Raw genomic sequence first — 18,905 nt, 5'->3', positions numbered from 1 at the left:
CAACCCCCCAGTGTGCCTGTGGTCTGCCTCACACTAACCCAACACCTGATGCTGCCCTGCCCAACATCACCATGCTGAAGGCTGCTCAACTGACTATGCCTCGAGGCCCTGCTGAAGGAGATACATCAGCCCTCTTAAGTGAGTTCTTTTAATGACCAAAGAGTGCTATATTGTTTGAAATTGACTATTTCAAAGAATTTCTTGATGCACAATCACCTGTATACATAATATACAAGAATGCTATAAGCTTCATGCATTTATCACCATTCGTATGTTGAATACTGGCACGACTAGACCACTAAAGGGCTTAGAACTCGGAATACCCAAATAAGTTATATTTCTTAAGTCCATGAGGAGGAAAAACTCATCAGCTAATGATTGTGAAAAGTAAATATTAGTAATTATGAAAATAACTGATTGATCTGGAATGGTAATAGTGAATAAATTGGCATAGTGTAAATCCGAATTACTTGTGGGTAAATATGGCAAATATATTTTTAAATAATAACCCTCTTATAAAAAGGGGATTAACATGGAGAGAGAGAGAGAGAGAGAGAAAGCCTACGCCTCTCGGTATGGTGCAAGAGGATGCTATATAGAAGGGGGTGAGGGGGGGTTACCTGCTGCTGCGTGGTGCTGTCAGCCTCCAGGTGCTTCTGGCTGTGCCCTTTGGGAGAGCGGGGGGCCGAGGTGGTGGTGGCCGCGGTGATCTTCGCCCCTGCCATGGTGGTGGTGGTGGTGCTGGCGGTGCTACGGGGCTGCCGAGTTCTTGTGCCTCCAGTCCAGGTCACCGGTTGTCGCTGTCTTGGGTAGTATCACTGGCTGCTTGTTCTTCATGTGCGGTTTTAAAAAAATACGTTGTACACTTCAGTACTGGGAACGGTGATGCCTGCGCCCTGTATATCCCGCCTGGGTCACAAGATGGCGTCGCGGGCAGGTAGTTGTAGTACCATCAGGGGAGCCTTTCCCTCGCTCGCCACGGCCAAGCTCTTCCTACAAGCTTCCTCCTGTGCATCCAACACCGGCTGTGAGGTGTATACGCGGCGTTTGCCCGCCGAACCCAGTGCAAAACTGTACAACTCGAGCAAAATGCAAGAGCAACAGAGCAACACCTCCTCCCTCTCTAGTCTCTCCTCTTCCATTGACTCAACAAAGGGATGGGAGCCGCTCTGACCTCACGACCGCCGCCAGCCAATCACCGCCCGCTCCCCATCGCCTTCCTCTGACGTCATTACTAGCAGCCAATGACCGCGGAGTCCACAGAGCAGCGGTGCCACATTTATCGTACTCATCGCGCGTAGTTTCTGACCGATAACTATTGTAAAAAGAAAGAAAAACATCCATTTTTAACAGTTTCAACGATGACTTTAATAGACTATTGTTATTTATGAAGGTAGAAAGTTTTGAGCTTGACAACGATAATGCAAAGTTCTGAGTAAGATGATTTGGCATAGTTGCTTTTGAGCCTCTCCGTTGACGCAATGGATGCTGGCCAATCAACGCTCGACTTTTCGCTACTTTCACCTTGTCAAGATATTGTGCTCCGAATTTTTTTATGCGTTCTAATAATAAATTTCGAGTATATAGATGGATTTGAGTTTCAATTATTACATGTTAACACAAAAAAGACGTTGAATACGGTATGGCTGGAGTGAAGTCTCAAGGCTGGAGGAATATTCAAAGATGGCATCGACCTTTGTCATTCATCGGGTGCTGTCGGTTACGCTCGGGCCTCGTCGGGTTAAGCAGGGGAAGGAGGAAGGGGGAGGGGTGACTACTTCCCTTCCAAGAGCCACGGACCGAAAAGAAAAAAAAGAAATCCACCAGCTGGGGTTTTGTACCCACTGACTCTCTCTCTCTCTCTCTCTCTCTCTCTCTCTCTCATTTGAAAACACTAATACCCTATGGACTGAGCAGACTTATGAAAACCTTATAAAATTAGCATTCTTATGGTTAGCACGACCAATCCTAGGGCCAGGGTTCGAATCCCGGCCTGGACAATCGGCATACAGGCGGCCCACACAGCTGTTTATTCTCCATTTCAGGCTGGTCGATAAATGGGTACCGTGATAATTCTAGTCATTTTCTATTCTAGGGTCACAGACCATTAACTGAGACGGAGATGAACACCGTGGCCACGCGCGCAGTTATAGTGTATATATGTTTCCAACTTAACCTTTAACCTTACTTAGCATATCTGACTCAACTATGAAAATTTTCCTTCCTAAGTTAGCCATCGCCGTTAATAGCCTTATCAATTCATATATTAGTGTACTAAAGTGGATAAAACGTACGGAGACTTCCTGTCTCTTTGTTTTCTTTATTCATTTTTACATCTTACATAGTGCAATGCTCTCTCTCTCTCTCTCTCTCTCTCTCTCTCTCTCTCTCTCTCTCTCTCTCTCTCTCTCTCTCTCGTCAATCTTCTTTGTTTTCTCTTTCTCCCTCAACGTGCATATTTCGCAATTTTTCCCATGCGCCTCGGTCTCTTACACCCACACCCAGAGTTACTAAAGCGTCGTACGATCACAAGGATATTAGTCAACCAAAAAGTCACTCACTATCACCCAAGCCACTCCTCGATCACACTATCAGCCAACCCCTTAATATATATCAGTCAAAGGAATTGCGTATATACCGAACATGTCTCACGTAGGCAGTTTTAGCGTATGTCACTACCCTCTGACAGTCTGACTTGTCTCTTCGTTAGGTAGTATATATGACCTCCCATTAGCTATAAATATATATAAATTCTACCTGAAGCAAATATAGATGATAAACAAAAGGAGCAATAACAAATATACTTCATGGCGATACATACAAGTAGAAAGATCTAAAAAAGAAATACCGAAGTTCAGATTATCTTAACACATCCATGGGAGGAGAGGGAAACAAGCACAAAAAAGTATTAAACAGGTTTGGTGTCCAAGGAGCAAACATACGTATACACACTTCCCCCACCTCATTCCCCTCCCACTTACTCCCTCCATCCCGTCCGCCTGGCAACACCCTCCACGTTACCCTCCAGTCCCTCCCTCCCTCAGAGTCCCTTTTTCTCCCTCCCGCCTGCCTGGTCACGTGTCGAGCGTTTCCCTTCTCCCTGACTCCGTCCTCTCCAGAAATCTCTCTCGCCCTCTCTCTCTCTCTCTCTCTCTCTCTTCGTTTTTCTCTATGGTAGTCGCAGAACAATCAAAGCCCAACCTCAACATTTCCATGTATATACTTTGCTAAAATCACTGCAGGGAAGTACGCAATAATGTCGTAATAATGATGACACACACACATACACACACACCGGTAGGGTTAGCACGCTCGTCTCACAGCCCCTCACAAGAGGCCCCGGGTTCGATTCCCGGCCGGTGCAGAGACGGATGAGCAGTCATCTTTAATTCGTACCCCGGCCCTGTTCACCCAGCAATGAATGGGTAGCGGGCCTAGCGGGTGACAGTCGGAGATTGTGTCGGTTCCCGGGGGAATGAGGGTGTAAACTGTAAAGTGAGGTTCCAGCCATACCCAACGATTCGTCACTTGAGCCAGCTGATTCGAGGAGGTATTGGCTGGCGGTCGCGAGTCAAGCGCATGATCGATCATGGTGAATGACACACGCATGTTTCTGCCTTGATGTGGCTGTGAGGGACGCACGAGGGTGGATACCAAGGAGACTTCATTTATTATTGTCCCCTTGCTTGTGTCACAACAGGTATAGCTTCGGGACATCACCGCTGATTCAAAGTCATATCAACCAAACAACGAACCTCTCTGGCTTATCTCCTTATCTTATTTTTTTTTCTTCTTCTAATTTGATGTTTCTGTTGTTTTCAGTGCAGGGTCACATATCTATCGAGCAAGGGCATGGGCCACAATGAGCAGTGGTATACGTGACACGTGACAATGTCCTAATACCTCTACTGACATTGAACTAAGGTCATAGAGCTCTTTGTCCCATTTGGTAACCTTGAAACGATAACTCTTTTAAATTAACGCACTTTACTATTGTACTAAAACTATTTAAAGATTCCCTTAAAACTACTGAGCTGATACAACCTGCTAACAACAAAAGATTTTAAGGGTAAGGCTTTTACGCTCTTTGTCGCATTTGGTAACCTAGAAACGACAACTTTTAAATTAACGCACTTTACTATTGAACTACAACTATTAAAGGAAGATCCTCTTTTTAAACAGGTTCCCTTAAAACTACTGAACTGATACAACCTGCTATAACAACAAAAGATTTTAGGGGTTAGGCTTCTACCTTGAAGGAGGGAGTTGGCAGGTTTGCAAGTATTTGAGAGCCAGAGGCACTGTTTGGGGGGACTTTTTATACGGGAGGGAGCAAGGGGGAGGCGGTAAACAGGTAGGGAGAGGAGGGGAGGAGATTCAGAAGGACGACCTCTCGCGAAGCCAAGCCGAGGGTGTTGGGTGGAGGCCGAGAGTCAGGCAAGAAGTAATTTCCCATTCCCAAGTGAATGATTACTCTCGAGGACTATGAGGCAGCTACGTATTGAGAGGGAGAGAGATCCCCTGCTGAAGTCTTGAAATGCATAGTAATTTTCAGGGATATCGCATCACAAGCTTAAATGCAGAGGGTGGTGGTGATGAAGTTTTCTAGTGGCTACGTGAGAAGTGAGGGTGCGTGAGGCAAGGCTTGGCATCACTCGCCCGTCACTTCCTCTGCCGCAGCAACGCCACTGACGTCACACGCCCTCCTCGGGTCGCCCAGCTACGGCGTATATTCCCCACGTACACGCTCTCTTCCCAAAACTAACAATGATGCCTTTCGCTCTGTGGATGAATAAGCGTGTGGCTATTTCTAGAATCTTTGCGGGAATTACCCAGAGATTTCCAGGACGGGTTGTTTTCTCTTGACGTATAAAGATGGATATTTGTTGCTGTACGAGTATGTGTGTCGTTGGTGAAAGTTGTCACTCCCTGTGCGTAACATTAGGCTTATAGGAACGAACACCTAGCAGGGAATAAACTTGATTGCCCTAACGTATATCACTTGAATAGATATGCTTAATATAGATTTGCATATATCAAATACACTTATAACCAGCCAAAGCAATGTTGAAACCTGTTTATAAGCCTTATATAGCGACACGGATACAAGGAGGAAAAGGGAGATTTTTAAATAAGCACACTATCTCCCATCTATTAAGAACCCTATTGGAGATAAACAAGTGCATCCTGGATAACCTTGAAGCGTCCAACGATACCAACGGCCACCCACCCAAGCACCCACCCACCCCTCCAGCCCCCGCCTCGACCTCCTCACATCCTCTTGCACGTCATCGATCCCCGGCCAGCTTGCGAGGACGGGCCGGGGAGTCACATTTGTCAGGGATTTTGAAGGGGTACCGAGCATTTCCAGAGATACATTTATGACCCTGGAGATGGATTGACCCCTCTTCTGTGCCTTAAACGTGAAAAACAACCATGAAAACCCGATTAATCTCTCCATTTAGGCCTTTGGAAATAGATGAGAGGTGGTGAGAATACCGTCTATGCTGGGGAGTGTCAAGTGCCGTATTTTTAGTCGCTTGCTCATTATTTCGGGAGCAGTAGCAAGCAGTAGTAATGATTGTCTTTGTGTGATGTTGCAGTGTATGAATGGGGTGTGTCCCGTGGAGGTTTAAAGGAGATAAAGGGATGGATTTGTGTTATTGCAATCACACTTTAATCCTCTAATGTTGGAGGTTGCTCTCTCTCTCTCTCTCTCTCTCTCTCATAGAATCATACATACACGGATGAATGAGCAAGTGTTACATCAAGATACATTTCCCTTTATATCCTCTCTCTCTCTCTCTCTCTCTCTCTCTCTCTCATAGAATCATACATACACGGATGAAAGAACAAGTGTTACATTAAAGACACATTTCCTTGTATATCCCATCTCCTCTCTCTCTCAAATGGTCAACGGGGGAGAGGTTACACGGAAGCAAAGTATTACACATATGACAATACATTATGCTGTTGGAAAGCGCCACGTATCATACAAGTAGACTATATATATACTCTTATGAATAATGCCTTCCGCCTACAGTTAGTGGTTTACAAAGGTTAGTATAGACATTACAGCCACGGAAATCATCATCAGCATTAAAATTGACTTCCACTGCAGTGAGAGAGCATACGGAAGGTAAACGAACGCGGATGCGGAAACGCGAAGAGAAGAGGAGAGGGAGGCCATGGCGGGGCAGAGAGCGGCAGGGCGGAAGAGGGAAGGGATGGGAAAGAGAGAGAGAGAAATGGATGGGATATAAAAGGGAAATGTAGCTGAGAGAGAGAGACAGAGAGTTACGCACAGAGCTCGATCCTCCCAACATCTTATCACCAATCGACTATAAAGACATATATCGGGCAATGATATATACATACCTCGATTAACCATGCAACGCTTTCACAAATTACAAATGTTACAGTCGTAGCAGAAGGTGTGGATGAATGAATAAACGGAGAAATAGCGGTACTTAGTATATAGTCTGCTGGAGATGGCTTATGAGATGAGCTGATGAAACATTTAAAAGTCAAAGAGTGAACGGGATGGGTCAGGATCTCTCTAGACTCCTTGGGTGAGGCTGTGAAAGGAGAAGGAAGCAACAGGATGGCAGCACACGTAGGCCAAGCTCTGAAGAAGTACATTTATGACGCGGTGAAGTGCTCGTGGTGAGGTATAATCAGAGGAGGCAAAGTACTAAATAAAAATGAGATGGTATAGCTCACATAGGCTTAGGTATATATGGTAAAGTATGATGACTAAGCTGATAAAAAGTGGTGAAAGATGAAGCAGTCTGAGAGGAGAATGAGAAAGTTGGGTATCAAAAAAGCACAATTATATATCCTTCAGCAATAAATACAGTATGGAAATGTATGTAAAAGAAGGGGTATGGTAGCACACGTAGACTTCAGATGTGAGGTACATATATAGGCAGAGGATGCAAGAGGAGAGAAGGGGAAGTGAGTAATTATATACAAGTGGCCATGATAAAGCATTCGGAGGCAAAGTCCATTCATGGAGGTCACTCGGGACGCAGACTTGGGAACGATGTTACTATGTATTGTTTTATGGATTTATATTGTTCAGATCGTCTCTATACTTAGTTAAATGCAGAAATGAAAAATACGTATGAAAGTAGAGTTTATTTTTCTTGTTTTCTATTATCATATTAGTGATATTACGTATCTTATAATTTACTTTACTACATAATGATATATTGTACACATGTTTCTTGTATTACTGCAAATCACTATGTATTGCCCGGGAGTTGGGATGACAGGTTCTCTCCCTCTCCTTTATTGTGTACTGTTGCAACAATAAACCGTCAATCAATCCATGTATAATTTCTAAGACTATATAATAATACTTGTGTTAGATGTATTCTTTGGATACAGGAAGAAAAATAATGTAAATAAACCGCCTGCAGTATAACGTAGTGCTCATAATTCACATGACTGAAAACCTAATACAAAAGCAGAGCTGGAGGATTTTAATATACTGGCAGGTGGTGAATGTGAAAGTGACTGTTCATGTTTTATAATGGTAGAAAAAATAGCTTTATTCATGAAACTAGATGAAGGGAAAAATATTGCACTAATTCAAGCAGAGGTGTATGTATGCCAGCTGCCACTGCTAATGCTTGGATACTGCAAGAGTGTATGAATGAGGCCTTAGTATATAGTATTTGACACGAAAATACATAATAACGCTAAAAAATAAATACAACGTTGATTAATTCAAGAAAATGAATCTTAAATTAATCAAGAAAACAGATCATATCATTATTAGTAGTTTCCTAATGCTTGTTTGTGTCAACTACTGTGAGGGTATGTATTTCCTTTTGCCTGAACATCAAATGTATTGAAGAACTTTATTGTGAAACGTGTGTATGTTAATTAAGATGACTGCATGACTGCATTATAAGGTGAAGTGAATGATACCTGTGATAGTGATTGTGTGAGTGGCTCAGTGAAGGGAGATGGTGGCTGGTGGGCAGTTAATAGATAATGATGGACTGCTGCAGCTGCTGACATTGATGGCTAAGTGGCAGCTATTGTATGGGCAAGGGACTGACCCACTTGCTGCAAATAAAGATGGATGTGGACCCCAAGAGGCTACCGGTGCTCTGAACATCTCACACAACTACTACGTGAATTTTAGATTTCTGTTTACCACCAGGAACTACAATCAATGCTTAATATTATGTTTGGAGTTAATTAAACTACTGTGAATAGTACTCTTTACAGGTATGTAAAAAAATAAGTTGTGTAAAAAAATGAACCATATCTCATGCATTACAAATCTTGAGATGACTGGTTACAGGGGCGTGGAGAGGTAGAATAAGTCTCTTTAGTGTCTACACAGCAGTTTTTTTGAGCCAACCAATGAAGAGCTGTCAGAGAAAGTTTTGTTTCCATAAGTAAAGTCTTTGTGTACCTGTTGCCTAAAGGGTATAAATATGGATAAATATCCATGAAATTTGGAATGCAGGTGCCTTTATCATTCTACAATATACTAACACCCCCCAAAAATAAATCAGAGTTAGTTTGATGCCCACAAAATCAAAATATGTAAATCTAACTTTTCAGAGGGCTCTTTAATTCATCACAACTGTGAGGTGTTGAATATATATTTCAGGCAAAACTAATTCTATGACTGCAAAATTGTGCATGAATAAAGGATAAACCTTCCTCTGATGGAAAACAATATGTCTTTTGTTCTTACCTCAAGACGCACAGGTGGCACAGGTGATCCTGCAGTGGCGGGGGCAAGTGTACCTCTGGCAGGTCGCACAGGTGACCCTGGACATCACGATGGAGGAACTGGGGCACAGATAACACCTCATACACTTCTTGGAGCCTTCTTGTAGACCAGGTGCAGGCTCCTTTGGGCTGTGGTTTTGTAGTCCAGGTGCAGGCTCCTCTGGACTGTGGTATTGTGGTCCAGGTGCAGGCTCCTCTGGACTGTGGTATTGTAGTCCAGGTGCAGGCTCCTCTGGACTGTGGTATTGTGGTCCAGGTGCAGGCTCCTCTGGACTGTGGTATTGTAGTCCAGGTGCAGGCTCCTTTGGGCTGTGGTCGCTTATCATGCCATTCATGCCATACACCGACCCTATGAGGTACCTCAGCTCACATGGTAAAGTTGCTGTCTGGAGTCTCTTCAACGCCCAGGGTTTACAAAGCTCCTCTGCCAACTTCATACCAAACTCCCGCCTTGTCATAGTCTTCCTGCCTCGATTTTGGACTTGGTGAAGGATGTAAGCATTGGTGTAGGCCAGGTTGATAATGCCAAAGAAGAAGCAGAGTGACCACCTATTTGTCATCCTGCTGCAGGAGGTTTTGGTACAGAGCTGGTCAAACATGTCAACCCCACCCTTGGTTGCATTATAGAACATCTGTACATCAGTTTTGACCTCCTCTACTACTGTTGGGTTGTGGTGGATGGTGCTCAGGAGTTGTACCTTCTCCGTCTCATTGGTCCGGTGACACACCAGTGTTACTTTCTTGTTGTAGTTGAACGCAGCTACAGTCTCCCCGTCCTTCAATTTCTCATCTAACACAGCTTTCGGCAGGCATGGCTCTGGCTTAATGGTCCCCACAAACTCAAGCCCTCTGTCACGTAGTCTCAAAGCTCCTGACAGGGTACTGAAATGATTGTCTGCCGTGACCGTACGCCCCCGACGTAGGAATCGCTGTGTCAACTCTGTCATGTAATACTCCCCATAGATCTTGATGTCTTTGGGCAGTGTGACAGTCCCCTTCCCCAGGTATGGCATGGCATTACACATGAAATTTGTCTCTGAGTCGCACAGCATCATGATCTTGAGTCCATACCTGTAACAATTAAAGAGATAAGGGTAATTGATAATCACATCACACAGGTATACAATACTGGAAGTACAAGGTAATTATACAGTAAAATGGCAAGTAAATACATTATCAATGGTCAAATCAGTACTTCATACATAACAGGTAAGTATATCTAATGACTGGTATGTATACTGTAAAATGACAAAGCAGTACATTGCAAAACCCAGATCAGTACATTATACATGACAGGTAAGTATATAATGGAATGATAGGTAAGAAGGACTACTTACTCTGCAGGCTTATTGGTAATGTTTGTGCTGAAGGAACAGTTCCCCCTGAAGGGGAGGAATTGCTCGCCGATTGTGAAGTGAGGTCCTGGCACATAGCAGCTCCAGCAGGATGCCACACATGCATCCCAGAGTGACCTGATGGGTGCCAGTTTGTCCTCGAGTAGCCTCTGAGATCGTGTGTCAGAATTATCGAAGCGGAGGGCACTCAGTAGGAAGCAAAATCTTGCATTTGTCATGGTACTTCGATAGAGGGGGCACCCCTCAAACGGAGACCACATCTGGGCTGTCTCTGCATGATTGTCCCCCTTGATACCAGAAGCTATGAGGATACCCAACAATGCCTTGAGTTCCATGACAGTCACCGGCTCTATGGTTAAGGAATCCTGTTGCCTGAACTTGGGCCTCAGTGAGTCAATCTTCTTGCAGGTGTGGTAATTGATGTCAGCCAACTCAGTGTCAGGAATGAACACCTCAAACAATTCCTCCGGTCGCCTTCTTCCATCTATAGAGCTTGCGAGTTGTCCAGCTGGCAGTTGCTGTGAGGCAGACTTTTTTGCTAAATTAGGGTTAGGGTCACGATGCCACATACTGCCATCCTCACTCATGACACTTTGAGATTGGAGCTTTATTATAGGGGTGCCACCAGTGTCTGTAATGGGCCCTTTAGCTCTCTTTTGACTCTTCACTTCCGCTAAGGATTTGAGAGCTGGAGCGGTGGGTGGTGTATGGTCATGTTCCTGGGGCCTCATGGGTCTCATGGGGGAATGGTCGGGTTCTCTGCTCCTGCTTGAAGGTTCTGGGTCAGAGGAAGATCCTGGTAAAATATTTCAATTGCATAAAATGACCCTAAAGTGTATTTTTTTGTGCCTATTACTTATTAGATGTGAGATTTTACTGTAGTTTGGTTGGTAGGGCTGAAATGAATGGTCCATATTTTCTTTGTTAGTGGCACTGTGATGGAGGAGGGGGAATAAGTGGGGCAGTGGGAGAGGGAGGGTGACTGGAGGGAATCAGCATGTTCAGTTAAAAAATACAACTGGAAAAAAATGTGACAGTGAATGTTGGTGTTCATTTAAAGGCAAAGGATGGAAGTTGGATGTAATGCACTGAACAGAACGCACCACCAGCCTAGTCTGGAATGCACCAACTTTGTAGTCCGATTGTAGTAATCAATGGAAGTCTCGTTCACCACACAGTGTTAGTTACCAAGAGTGTAACAGTAAATTAATACAAGCATCATACAGCAAGTCTTTATTATTCTTTATTATGATTTTAAAATGCTGCAATGCCCTGTTACACAGTTAAAAAGAATGATTGTCATACAGTATCAGTTATTGTTTACGAGCTGTAATGGTGTCTGGAAGATCATTGATGAAATGTTCCAATAAAATGTAAGTTACCAGAATGTAGCAATAAATAAAGAGAATCATCATAGAGCAAGTCTTTATTATTATTCTTTATTACTATGGTACTGTATTTTAACCCTCTTGCACACAATGATGCGTTTCGCGTCATCAAAAGGTAAATGGTCCTGGCGCACGATGGCATGTAACGCGTCATAAAAGTTAAAAAAATTTATTAAAAATTAAGTTTTCAGTGGAAGTGCGTTAAATTTGGAGCGTCATTTGTTGGGATAAGTTTCTTAATGGTAACATATGGTAACCTATCTAAGGAGCGTAGATGAGCGTGGAGCGATTTTTATTTGTTAACCTACTCTGACGGGAGAGGAAAAAAACATAGTTTTCTTGATGTAACTCAGGAACTAAAAGGCGTATGAGGATTTTGAGGATACCATAAGAATACTCACTAAATTTTGCTTCGGAACATATATTTGGCTAAAAAAGTTGGCCCACAAAATTTCAAGATAGCGAGTGGGGAAGAGTTGGTACTTAAGATTTATTCTCTACAATACTCAATACGGAGACTTGAAACGAGTTTCTATTGTTTATATATATATTTTCCTCTATTTTTATTTGCGCATGTTCTAGTACAAGTCTTTATGAAGCCATTGATACCAAATTTATTGGGGTACTATATATCTGTGAGGGTAAAATACGTCCGGGAATGTAGAGTATCGCGGCGGCAAAAAAAGGGCCGGTTGGGCCTGAGTGGAACAGAAACTTATTGGAAACTTACTGTGCACGAGAGGGTTAAAATACTGCAGTGCCCTGTTTCACAGTTAAAAAGTACAACTGTCATATCCAAGTTTGAATACTGTCAGTCAAGTGAGGTTTTTAATGAACAATGATAATTACAAAAGTTACTGGTGCACAGTAGGATATTTAATCTTCTCCATGGTCTGCTAATTTGCTACATTTCCTCAGGTACAGGTAACTCTCGATTTACGCGAGTATTGTGTCCTTGAAGAGGTCATGTAAATCAAAAACAATGTAAATCAAATAAGAGGTAGGTTTCTATCGAAAAATAAATATTCACTTCATTCAGTGGAGAGAGAGAGAGAGAGAGAGAGAGAGAGAGAGAGAGAGAGAGAATATCCATATCACCGAGATATCCACTCTGGCACTTAGTCTCAGCCTCACTAGTGTGAAGAAGAAATTAGGGACACCATGAGCGACTGGCTAGTATTAGTACCGGTACCAAGCAGTCTAGTACCGGTACCTGCCCACCCCTATTGTTGAGTAGCGTGGCAGCGTGGGTACTGTATTGTTGTTCAAGTGGCGTGCGGGAAGAACTGAGCTTAGCTGTGTTGCCGCGGCGCCATGTAAGTCCAGTTGCGTGTGACATCTGATGGCCACTCCAAAAAATATCGCGTATAAGTGAAAAAACGTGTAAATTAAACATTTATTTGGATTTTCGACCCCGCTGCTTAGAGTGGGTTTTCTTACTCTGGATCCTACATATTTTCTTCTGTTTGATCAGCCTTACTTGTAGAGAGAGCAACTTTGTCTCGTCATAAAGTGTATTTATTAGTAGGTAGAGGTTCATCCTTTTAGTGGGGGAGTTGTGATTTAGACGATGGTGCCAACCCTCAACTTCAATATTCGTCCTCACTACCCTCTTGTATGTTGACCAGGTAGAAGGTGGACATGATGCGCTGGTTATCCACGTCTCTTCAAGGTAGTTGAGGAGTTTATGGAGCTTCTGTGCTTGAGCAGCCTGAACCTGAGGGCATCTGTCTTTCAGCTGGTAAAAAGCATTATTGATATGGGAGGCTGGAAGGTTGGGCAGTGCCATCAAATCTTGTATGTAATTACGGAAAGGAAGTTGGTGAACATATGCTGGGCGTAGTCCATATTCCTTAATTCTGTTGTACACAGCTTGTGCCCAGTGAGACCAGCACCCAAACACAGGAACATCCGGTAGAGACTTATGAAGAGCACTCCACAAAGCCCGTTCAAAATCTACTACAATCTCTTCAACCATGATGTTGGATGGGAGGAGTTCCATAATAGCATCCAGGATAGCCGTGTAATCTGTGGTCTTTCGTCGGGACATAACTACAAATAATAGTGGAGCTTGCTTTGTGCAGTCACCAAACTTGATGTAGCTGTGAATGCTGACAAGCTGTACAAATGGCTCCCTGACATCTTTAAAAGTTCTATCAATGAACCAAATCTTGGACTTGCTAAGGAAGGAAAGCTGGAGAGGAGAAGCAAATATCAAGTGACGATGACCTTCATGGTGAATATCTTGTTGAAGAAAATCACTTGGGATATGAGCAATAGCAATCTCGAATTCTAAATCAGTTGGATGCTTTGGTCGCAGCTGTTGTCGGGCACGGTTGGCAGTTCTCTGCAGGTTGGATACTTTTGGCAGTTGAACTTTGTCAGTTGCGAGTGTCAATAGTGTATCTGTAACAATCTTCCCAGAAGATTTATAGAGATCTTCCCTGGCTGCTGCTTTAACCACAGATATGGCTTGTGCTCGAAGTTGTGCCCCTGGGTTGCCTCTGTGGTTGTGTTCCTTGGGACCTCTGGTGAAGATATTACCTTGCTGAGTGACACTAGCAAAACACCTGTTCTTCTTTGTACGGATGCTGCAGATCCATGATGTTGATACCGACGTTACCCGCTTTTTGACGTACTGGAATCCAAGGCTATCTGTGAGAAGATCACCTCCTTTTCTTGAACCTTCTCCCACTACATGGTAGGATGTTGGGGCATCCACCATTATGTCAGTGGGAATTGGTTCGGTGGTAAGGGGTGTTTCGATCCACAGCTTGACTGACCTCTTCCACAGGCAGGCTGACATTGAAAAAAGGCAATGGGCTTGGTGGGGTTAACTCCTCTGAAGGGTCATCTATGGTTGATGTACTTGGTGGTGTTATTGTTAAGTCCTCTGAAGGGTTACATGCAACTGAGATTTCTGTGAAGCTATCAGAGCTCATTTCTTGTACGTTGTTGAGCGAACACACAGGCAACTCTTCTTCTCTCTTGTTCAGTTTCCTGTAGAATTCTCTTGTGATACCTGAAGCAAAAATGCACAGTCAGTTCAACTTCATAAACTGCCTATTTCATTACCACCATACCACACTCTGCCCCTCCACCACCACAGTGGAGGCTGGATTTAGAATAATGAAACGCAAACAAAACAACAAGGCATGGAATACCAAATACATATTGTCCAAGTGTATGCAAACCACAGTTATGGTGAAGCTGGATTGTTTATACTCCATAAATTTAAAGTATGTGGTTGGTATATAATTATACACAACACTGAAAACTTCACTATACCACCAGCCATACACCTGGCACTGTCTGGCACCATCCTTTGAGGAGGGAAGTAGACAGGCTGCTTCAGGGCTACTGGGGTTCGTGAAATGCACCTAACTTTAGGGAGAAATAGTACTTTCATTCTTGTTATTACAGTATAGTCAAGAGGTAAAAAAAAAAAAAAAGGGGGGGGGGAGGGGGGTAATTTGGGGTAAAAATAGTGACCCCTCTGCAGTTTGATCAAGCAGATGAAAATTTTTTCTTGGTACCCTACACACACCTGTTATATGACTCTCTCTACCCTCCACACACCTGCCATGACCCTCTGTACCCTCCACACACCTGTTATATGACTCTACCCTCCACACACCAGCCATGACCCTCTGTACCCTCCACACACCTGTTATATGACTCTCTCTACCCTCCACACACCAGCCATGACCCTCTGTACCCTCCACACACCTGTTATATGACCCTCTTTACCCTCCACACACCTGCCATGATCCTCTGTACCCTCCACACACCTGTCACGACCCTCTTTACCCTCCACACACCTGCCATGACCCTCTGTACCCTCCACACACCTGTCACAACCCTCTTTACCCTCCACACACCTGTCATGAGTCCCCTCTTTACCCTCCACACACCTGCCATGACCCTCTGTAATCTCCTAACATTCATTTACTGCACAAAGGTAAAGTGAGGGGTCACATTTTTTTTTTTACCCCATCTAAGCACTTTTTTGAACCCACAAAAGGGGTAAAGATTTCCTTTCATATTTACATTACTCAGTTGTCATTAATTAGTTTTTGTTTTCTGAAGGTCTGTAGTATTGGCACTGTCATACTCTTCAAGCACATAGGTTGAAGTTCTCAAAGCATGTTTTTGGCAGTAAATATGGGCAACTTTATCAAAAAACACTTTTTTTTATCCCTCTTGACTATACCATTTTAAAAAATGCTATCTTACAAACCCGAGTTACAAGTTCTGTGCTGCCAAGCTTTTCAGCTATCACATTGCATGGCTTCCTGGCGTGGTCTTACGTCCCCTTCACACACTACACATGGAAAGTGAATCCAGTCCTTAGGTCTTTTGGTATTCATTGTAAATGGCTTAAAGGCTTGGAGATGTCTTCTCTGTACTCCCAGAATTGTGAGTGACTGAAGGCACTGTGTTGATACTGTCTCCTAAACTACTGGTAAACACACTACCAGTAAACAGGCAGTTAGGCCTATTATGTCAGTTGAGACTGTGGAAACAAGCTGTTTTTTTATAAACAATTCCTAAACCATTAGTAAACAAGTAATTATGGGAGCTAAAATGTAAAATATCAACTGGCCTTAGGTCGGTGCACTGGAACCATAAAGGGTGGTTATGGGAGCTAAAATGTAAAATATCAACTGGCCTTAGGTCAGTGCATTGGAACCATAAAGGGTGGTGCATTCAGACTGGGAGTGGTGCATTAGTACCAGGCATGTGGTACATTGGAACCTTATATGTGGTGCATTCAGACCAAGGGTTGGTGCATTCAGGCAGTGGTGCATAAGACCATAATTTGCAATATGATATATTTGTTAAAGCAAATTTTCATGTGTGAATGTTCGTGGAGCAGGTGGGAAAAGAAGTGGTTATGATACAGAATGCTTAACCCCAAAGAAACTAATTTAATGAGAGATTAGATACTTCCAGTTTGTTTTTTCCATCACAAAAGGTAGAAAATATACTTACCCCAATCGATGACAGCCACATTTTCGTAGAGTTCAGGTTCATCCTTCACTTTGGTTTTTGGGGCAGACTCAGGAGAGCAGGAGCGAGAAAGGGCCCTCTTCTCTCCCCGCCTGGCAGTCATTCTGGACTCCTCAGTCTTTGGTGTATCCTCCTTCATCTCCACATCTTCTTCTTTAATCTCAATATCTTCCTCTTTGATGTTCAAGTCCATCAAATCAACTTTCTCACTCCTATCATCTGTTGAGCAAAAAGTAACCTAATCAATACCCGATACAGTACAACCTCTATTTTGTGTGCTTTTTATTTAGGATCTTCCATATAAAACATAAGAACAGAGAAACAAGTGCTGAAAATATAGAATAAAACAATCAGCAACATTGACTTTATTCACTATTAGTTACGGACCCAGCTTATGTAAATGGACTATACTTATTGCACTACATTGAGACCTAAATACCTCACATAATGATAAGTTTTAACCTCAAGTGATTAGTCAAAAAATCAATATTATCCAAAGATGATTCATGTTTATTGAGATAACATTGGAGTAAAAATACACCAGGCATATAGGAGTAAAAACTAAAAAGACATTCCAGCACATAGTGGGGTGAGTATGGGCAAACACTGTAATAATACCGAATAATACCCCAATACTCGAAACATCCAGTCCAGTCCAGTAGTAGGAGTGGGATTGCCTTTGTAACGGCTCCCACTTATAGTCCTTATTCTTGATTGACGTTGTTGAGTCTTTTAGTTTTGGTGAATTTTTTTTTCTGATCCAAATTTTTGTGATATAATTTTTTCTGTCTTCAATTTCTTCCAGTGATAATGGTTGAAACACTAATAAACATTCTACTTAGTATTTGGACGTGAAGAGGTGTAGCTATAGCTCCTGCCTCACCTGCTGGCTTCAACATAGTGGGAATATCCAGCAGCTCCTTTTCCCTTTCAGTGTCCAACTCCAGGGTGCGTGTCTGCAGCTCTGCGCGTAGCTCGGCCACCTTCAGATTGCTCAGCGGGTCCCCTTGATCGCTCATCTCCAAAGGGCTATCCCGTAACAAAGCTTCTTGATGGGAAATTTATGTCGTTGTTGTTGAAGGGATGTTATTTAGAAGACACACAACGATTCCCGCGGCTAAGTTCGAGGTCTTCGGGAGGAACACTTTGGTCGGGAATATTTACCGCCTTTCTAACGGCACTCAAATCCCTACTTTTTTTTTCTCTCTCTCCATTTGTGTTCTCTATATGTCCAAAATTCGTGTATTGTTCTTTTGTTGTTCATTTTCCATAGATATTATTAGGCAGACTTGCAGAAGTAATCCCTCCCCTGGTGACATATATAGCGAGACACCCTGTATATATGTAACACAGGAAGTGATTGATTGATGATTGATTGATAGTTTATTGTTGCAAGTAAAACAACAAAGGAGAAGGGAGGAGCATGCCATCCCAACCCCCAGGCAGTACAGAGTGTGATTATACAACTTATAAGGATACATGTGTAAGTAGCACCAGGAAACTAAAAAGATACAGTTAACTTACCCTTAATACCTCCATGTACTTACCTGAGTTTGGGAGATGAAGTGTTGGCACTGCTCCATGCTTGAATTTTATGTTGTTTGGAGGCACAGGTAACCCAAGCAATTCGTACTTTATGTTGCGTTCAAAAGCTGAATTTTCAAAGTGACGACTACACACATACCCAATAGAATCTGCTCGAGAATAACAGTCTTTTATATCACATATTTCCATCCATTTCCTTCTAAGTTCTTGATCTTTTGGCAGCCGATGAAACCGTATTTTATTGTTTCCTCTCACATAAACTGCCCGACAACCGCGCACAATACAACTAGTTGGCATATTGAAAAACACACTTTAGCTAAGTTTCCTGCTGAGTGAGTGAGGAGCTCATGTCGAGAGGCTGGTGCGCGCGAGACTGACTTCTCTTCCATGGCCGGACCCCTCAGTCATATTTCACGTGACGTACTTCATGCGCAGAAGAGACAAATTTAGGTAGTACGCCGCCCCCCCCCTGGTGAACATAGCTTCTATTCTCTTTACCTTGTACGGTACATAGAACGTGACGAGGAATAGCTATGCCCCACCTGCTGACTTCAACATAGTGAGAATATCCTTTACCTCCTCGCCCTCTTCAGTATCCAGCAGGTCGCGTGTCTACAGCTCTACTTGATCGTTCTCGTAGCTCGGCCATTCAGTTTCCTCAGCGGGTCCCCTTGATCACCTATCCTCAACAAACTATCCTATAATAAAGCTTCTTGATAGGAAATTTATGTTGTTGTTGTTGAATGGATGTTATTTAGAAGATAAGGACAGCGATTCTTCTTCCCCGCAGCTGAGTTCAAGGGTTGTTGCCAGATTATCGTGCTCAGAGCATAGTATTTACCGG

General features: G+C 43.2%; 2 protein-coding genes across 4 annotated transcripts; both read right to left on the bottom strand.

The window, feature by feature from the left end:
- Nucleotides 1-6,284: 6,284 nt before the first annotated feature.
- On the bottom strand, nucleotides 6,285-18,873 carry LOC127002185 (uncharacterized). 3 transcript variants are annotated; one of them, XM_050867873.1, is made up of 5 exons: nucleotides 18,064-18,873; nucleotides 16,499-16,735; nucleotides 10,098-10,911; nucleotides 8,723-9,831; nucleotides 6,285-8,390 (listed from the first exon to the last, which is right to left on the bottom strand). In XM_050867873.1, the coding sequence occupies exons 1-4, from the start codon at nucleotides 18,356-18,358 to the stop codon at nucleotides 8,724-8,726; spliced, it is 2,454 nt and encodes an 817-aa protein (XP_050723830.1). In that variant the 5' UTR covers nucleotides 18,359-18,873; the 3' UTR covers nucleotides 6,285-8,390; nucleotide 8,723. The 3 variants fall into 3 exon arrangements, with proteins under 3 accessions (XP_050723830.1, XP_050723831.1, XP_050723832.1); XM_050867874.1 differs by having other exon boundaries at nucleotides 10,098-10,893; nucleotides 18,064-18,868; XM_050867875.1 differs by lacking the exon at nucleotides 18,064-18,873 and adding an exon at nucleotides 17,400-18,029.
- On the bottom strand, nucleotides 10,919-16,487 carry LOC127002187 (uncharacterized). Its single transcript, XM_050867877.1, has 2 exons — nucleotides 15,744-16,487; nucleotides 10,919-14,525 (listed from the first exon to the last, which is right to left on the bottom strand). Exon 2 carries the CDS (start codon nucleotides 14,307-14,309, stop codon nucleotides 12,900-12,902), a length of 1,410 nt encoding a protein of 469 aa, XP_050723834.1. The 5' UTR covers nucleotides 14,310-14,525; nucleotides 15,744-16,487; the 3' UTR covers nucleotides 10,919-12,899.
- Nucleotides 18,874-18,905: the final 32 nt, after the last annotated feature.

This window comes from Eriocheir sinensis, chromosome 22 (assembly GCF_024679095.1).
Source record: "Eriocheir sinensis breed Jianghai 21 chromosome 22, ASM2467909v1, whole genome shotgun sequence".
NCBI lineage: Eukaryota > Metazoa > Arthropoda > Malacostraca > Decapoda > Varunidae > Eriocheir > Eriocheir sinensis.
The sequence above is the reverse complement of the archived record's forward strand: the minus strand, read 5'-3'. Positions and strand labels throughout refer to the sequence as shown.

Coding starts and splice junctions, on each gene's coding strand:
- LOC127002187 (XM_050867877.1), bottom strand. CDS start 14,309: ATGTCAGCCTGCCTGTGGAAGAGGTCAGTCAAGCTGTGGATCGAAACA.
- LOC127002185 (XM_050867873.1), bottom strand. CDS start 18,358: ATGCCAACTAGTTGTATTGTGCGCGGTTGTCGGGCAGTTTATGTGAGA. Junction 16,736..18,063: donor ACTTCATCTCCCAAACTCAG/GTAAGTACATGG, acceptor TTTGCTCAACAG/ATGATAGGAGTGAGAAAGTT. Junction 10,912..16,498: donor TGTGGCTGTCATCGATTGGG/GTAAGTATATTT, acceptor ATATTTTACCAG/GATCTTCCTCTGACCCAGAA.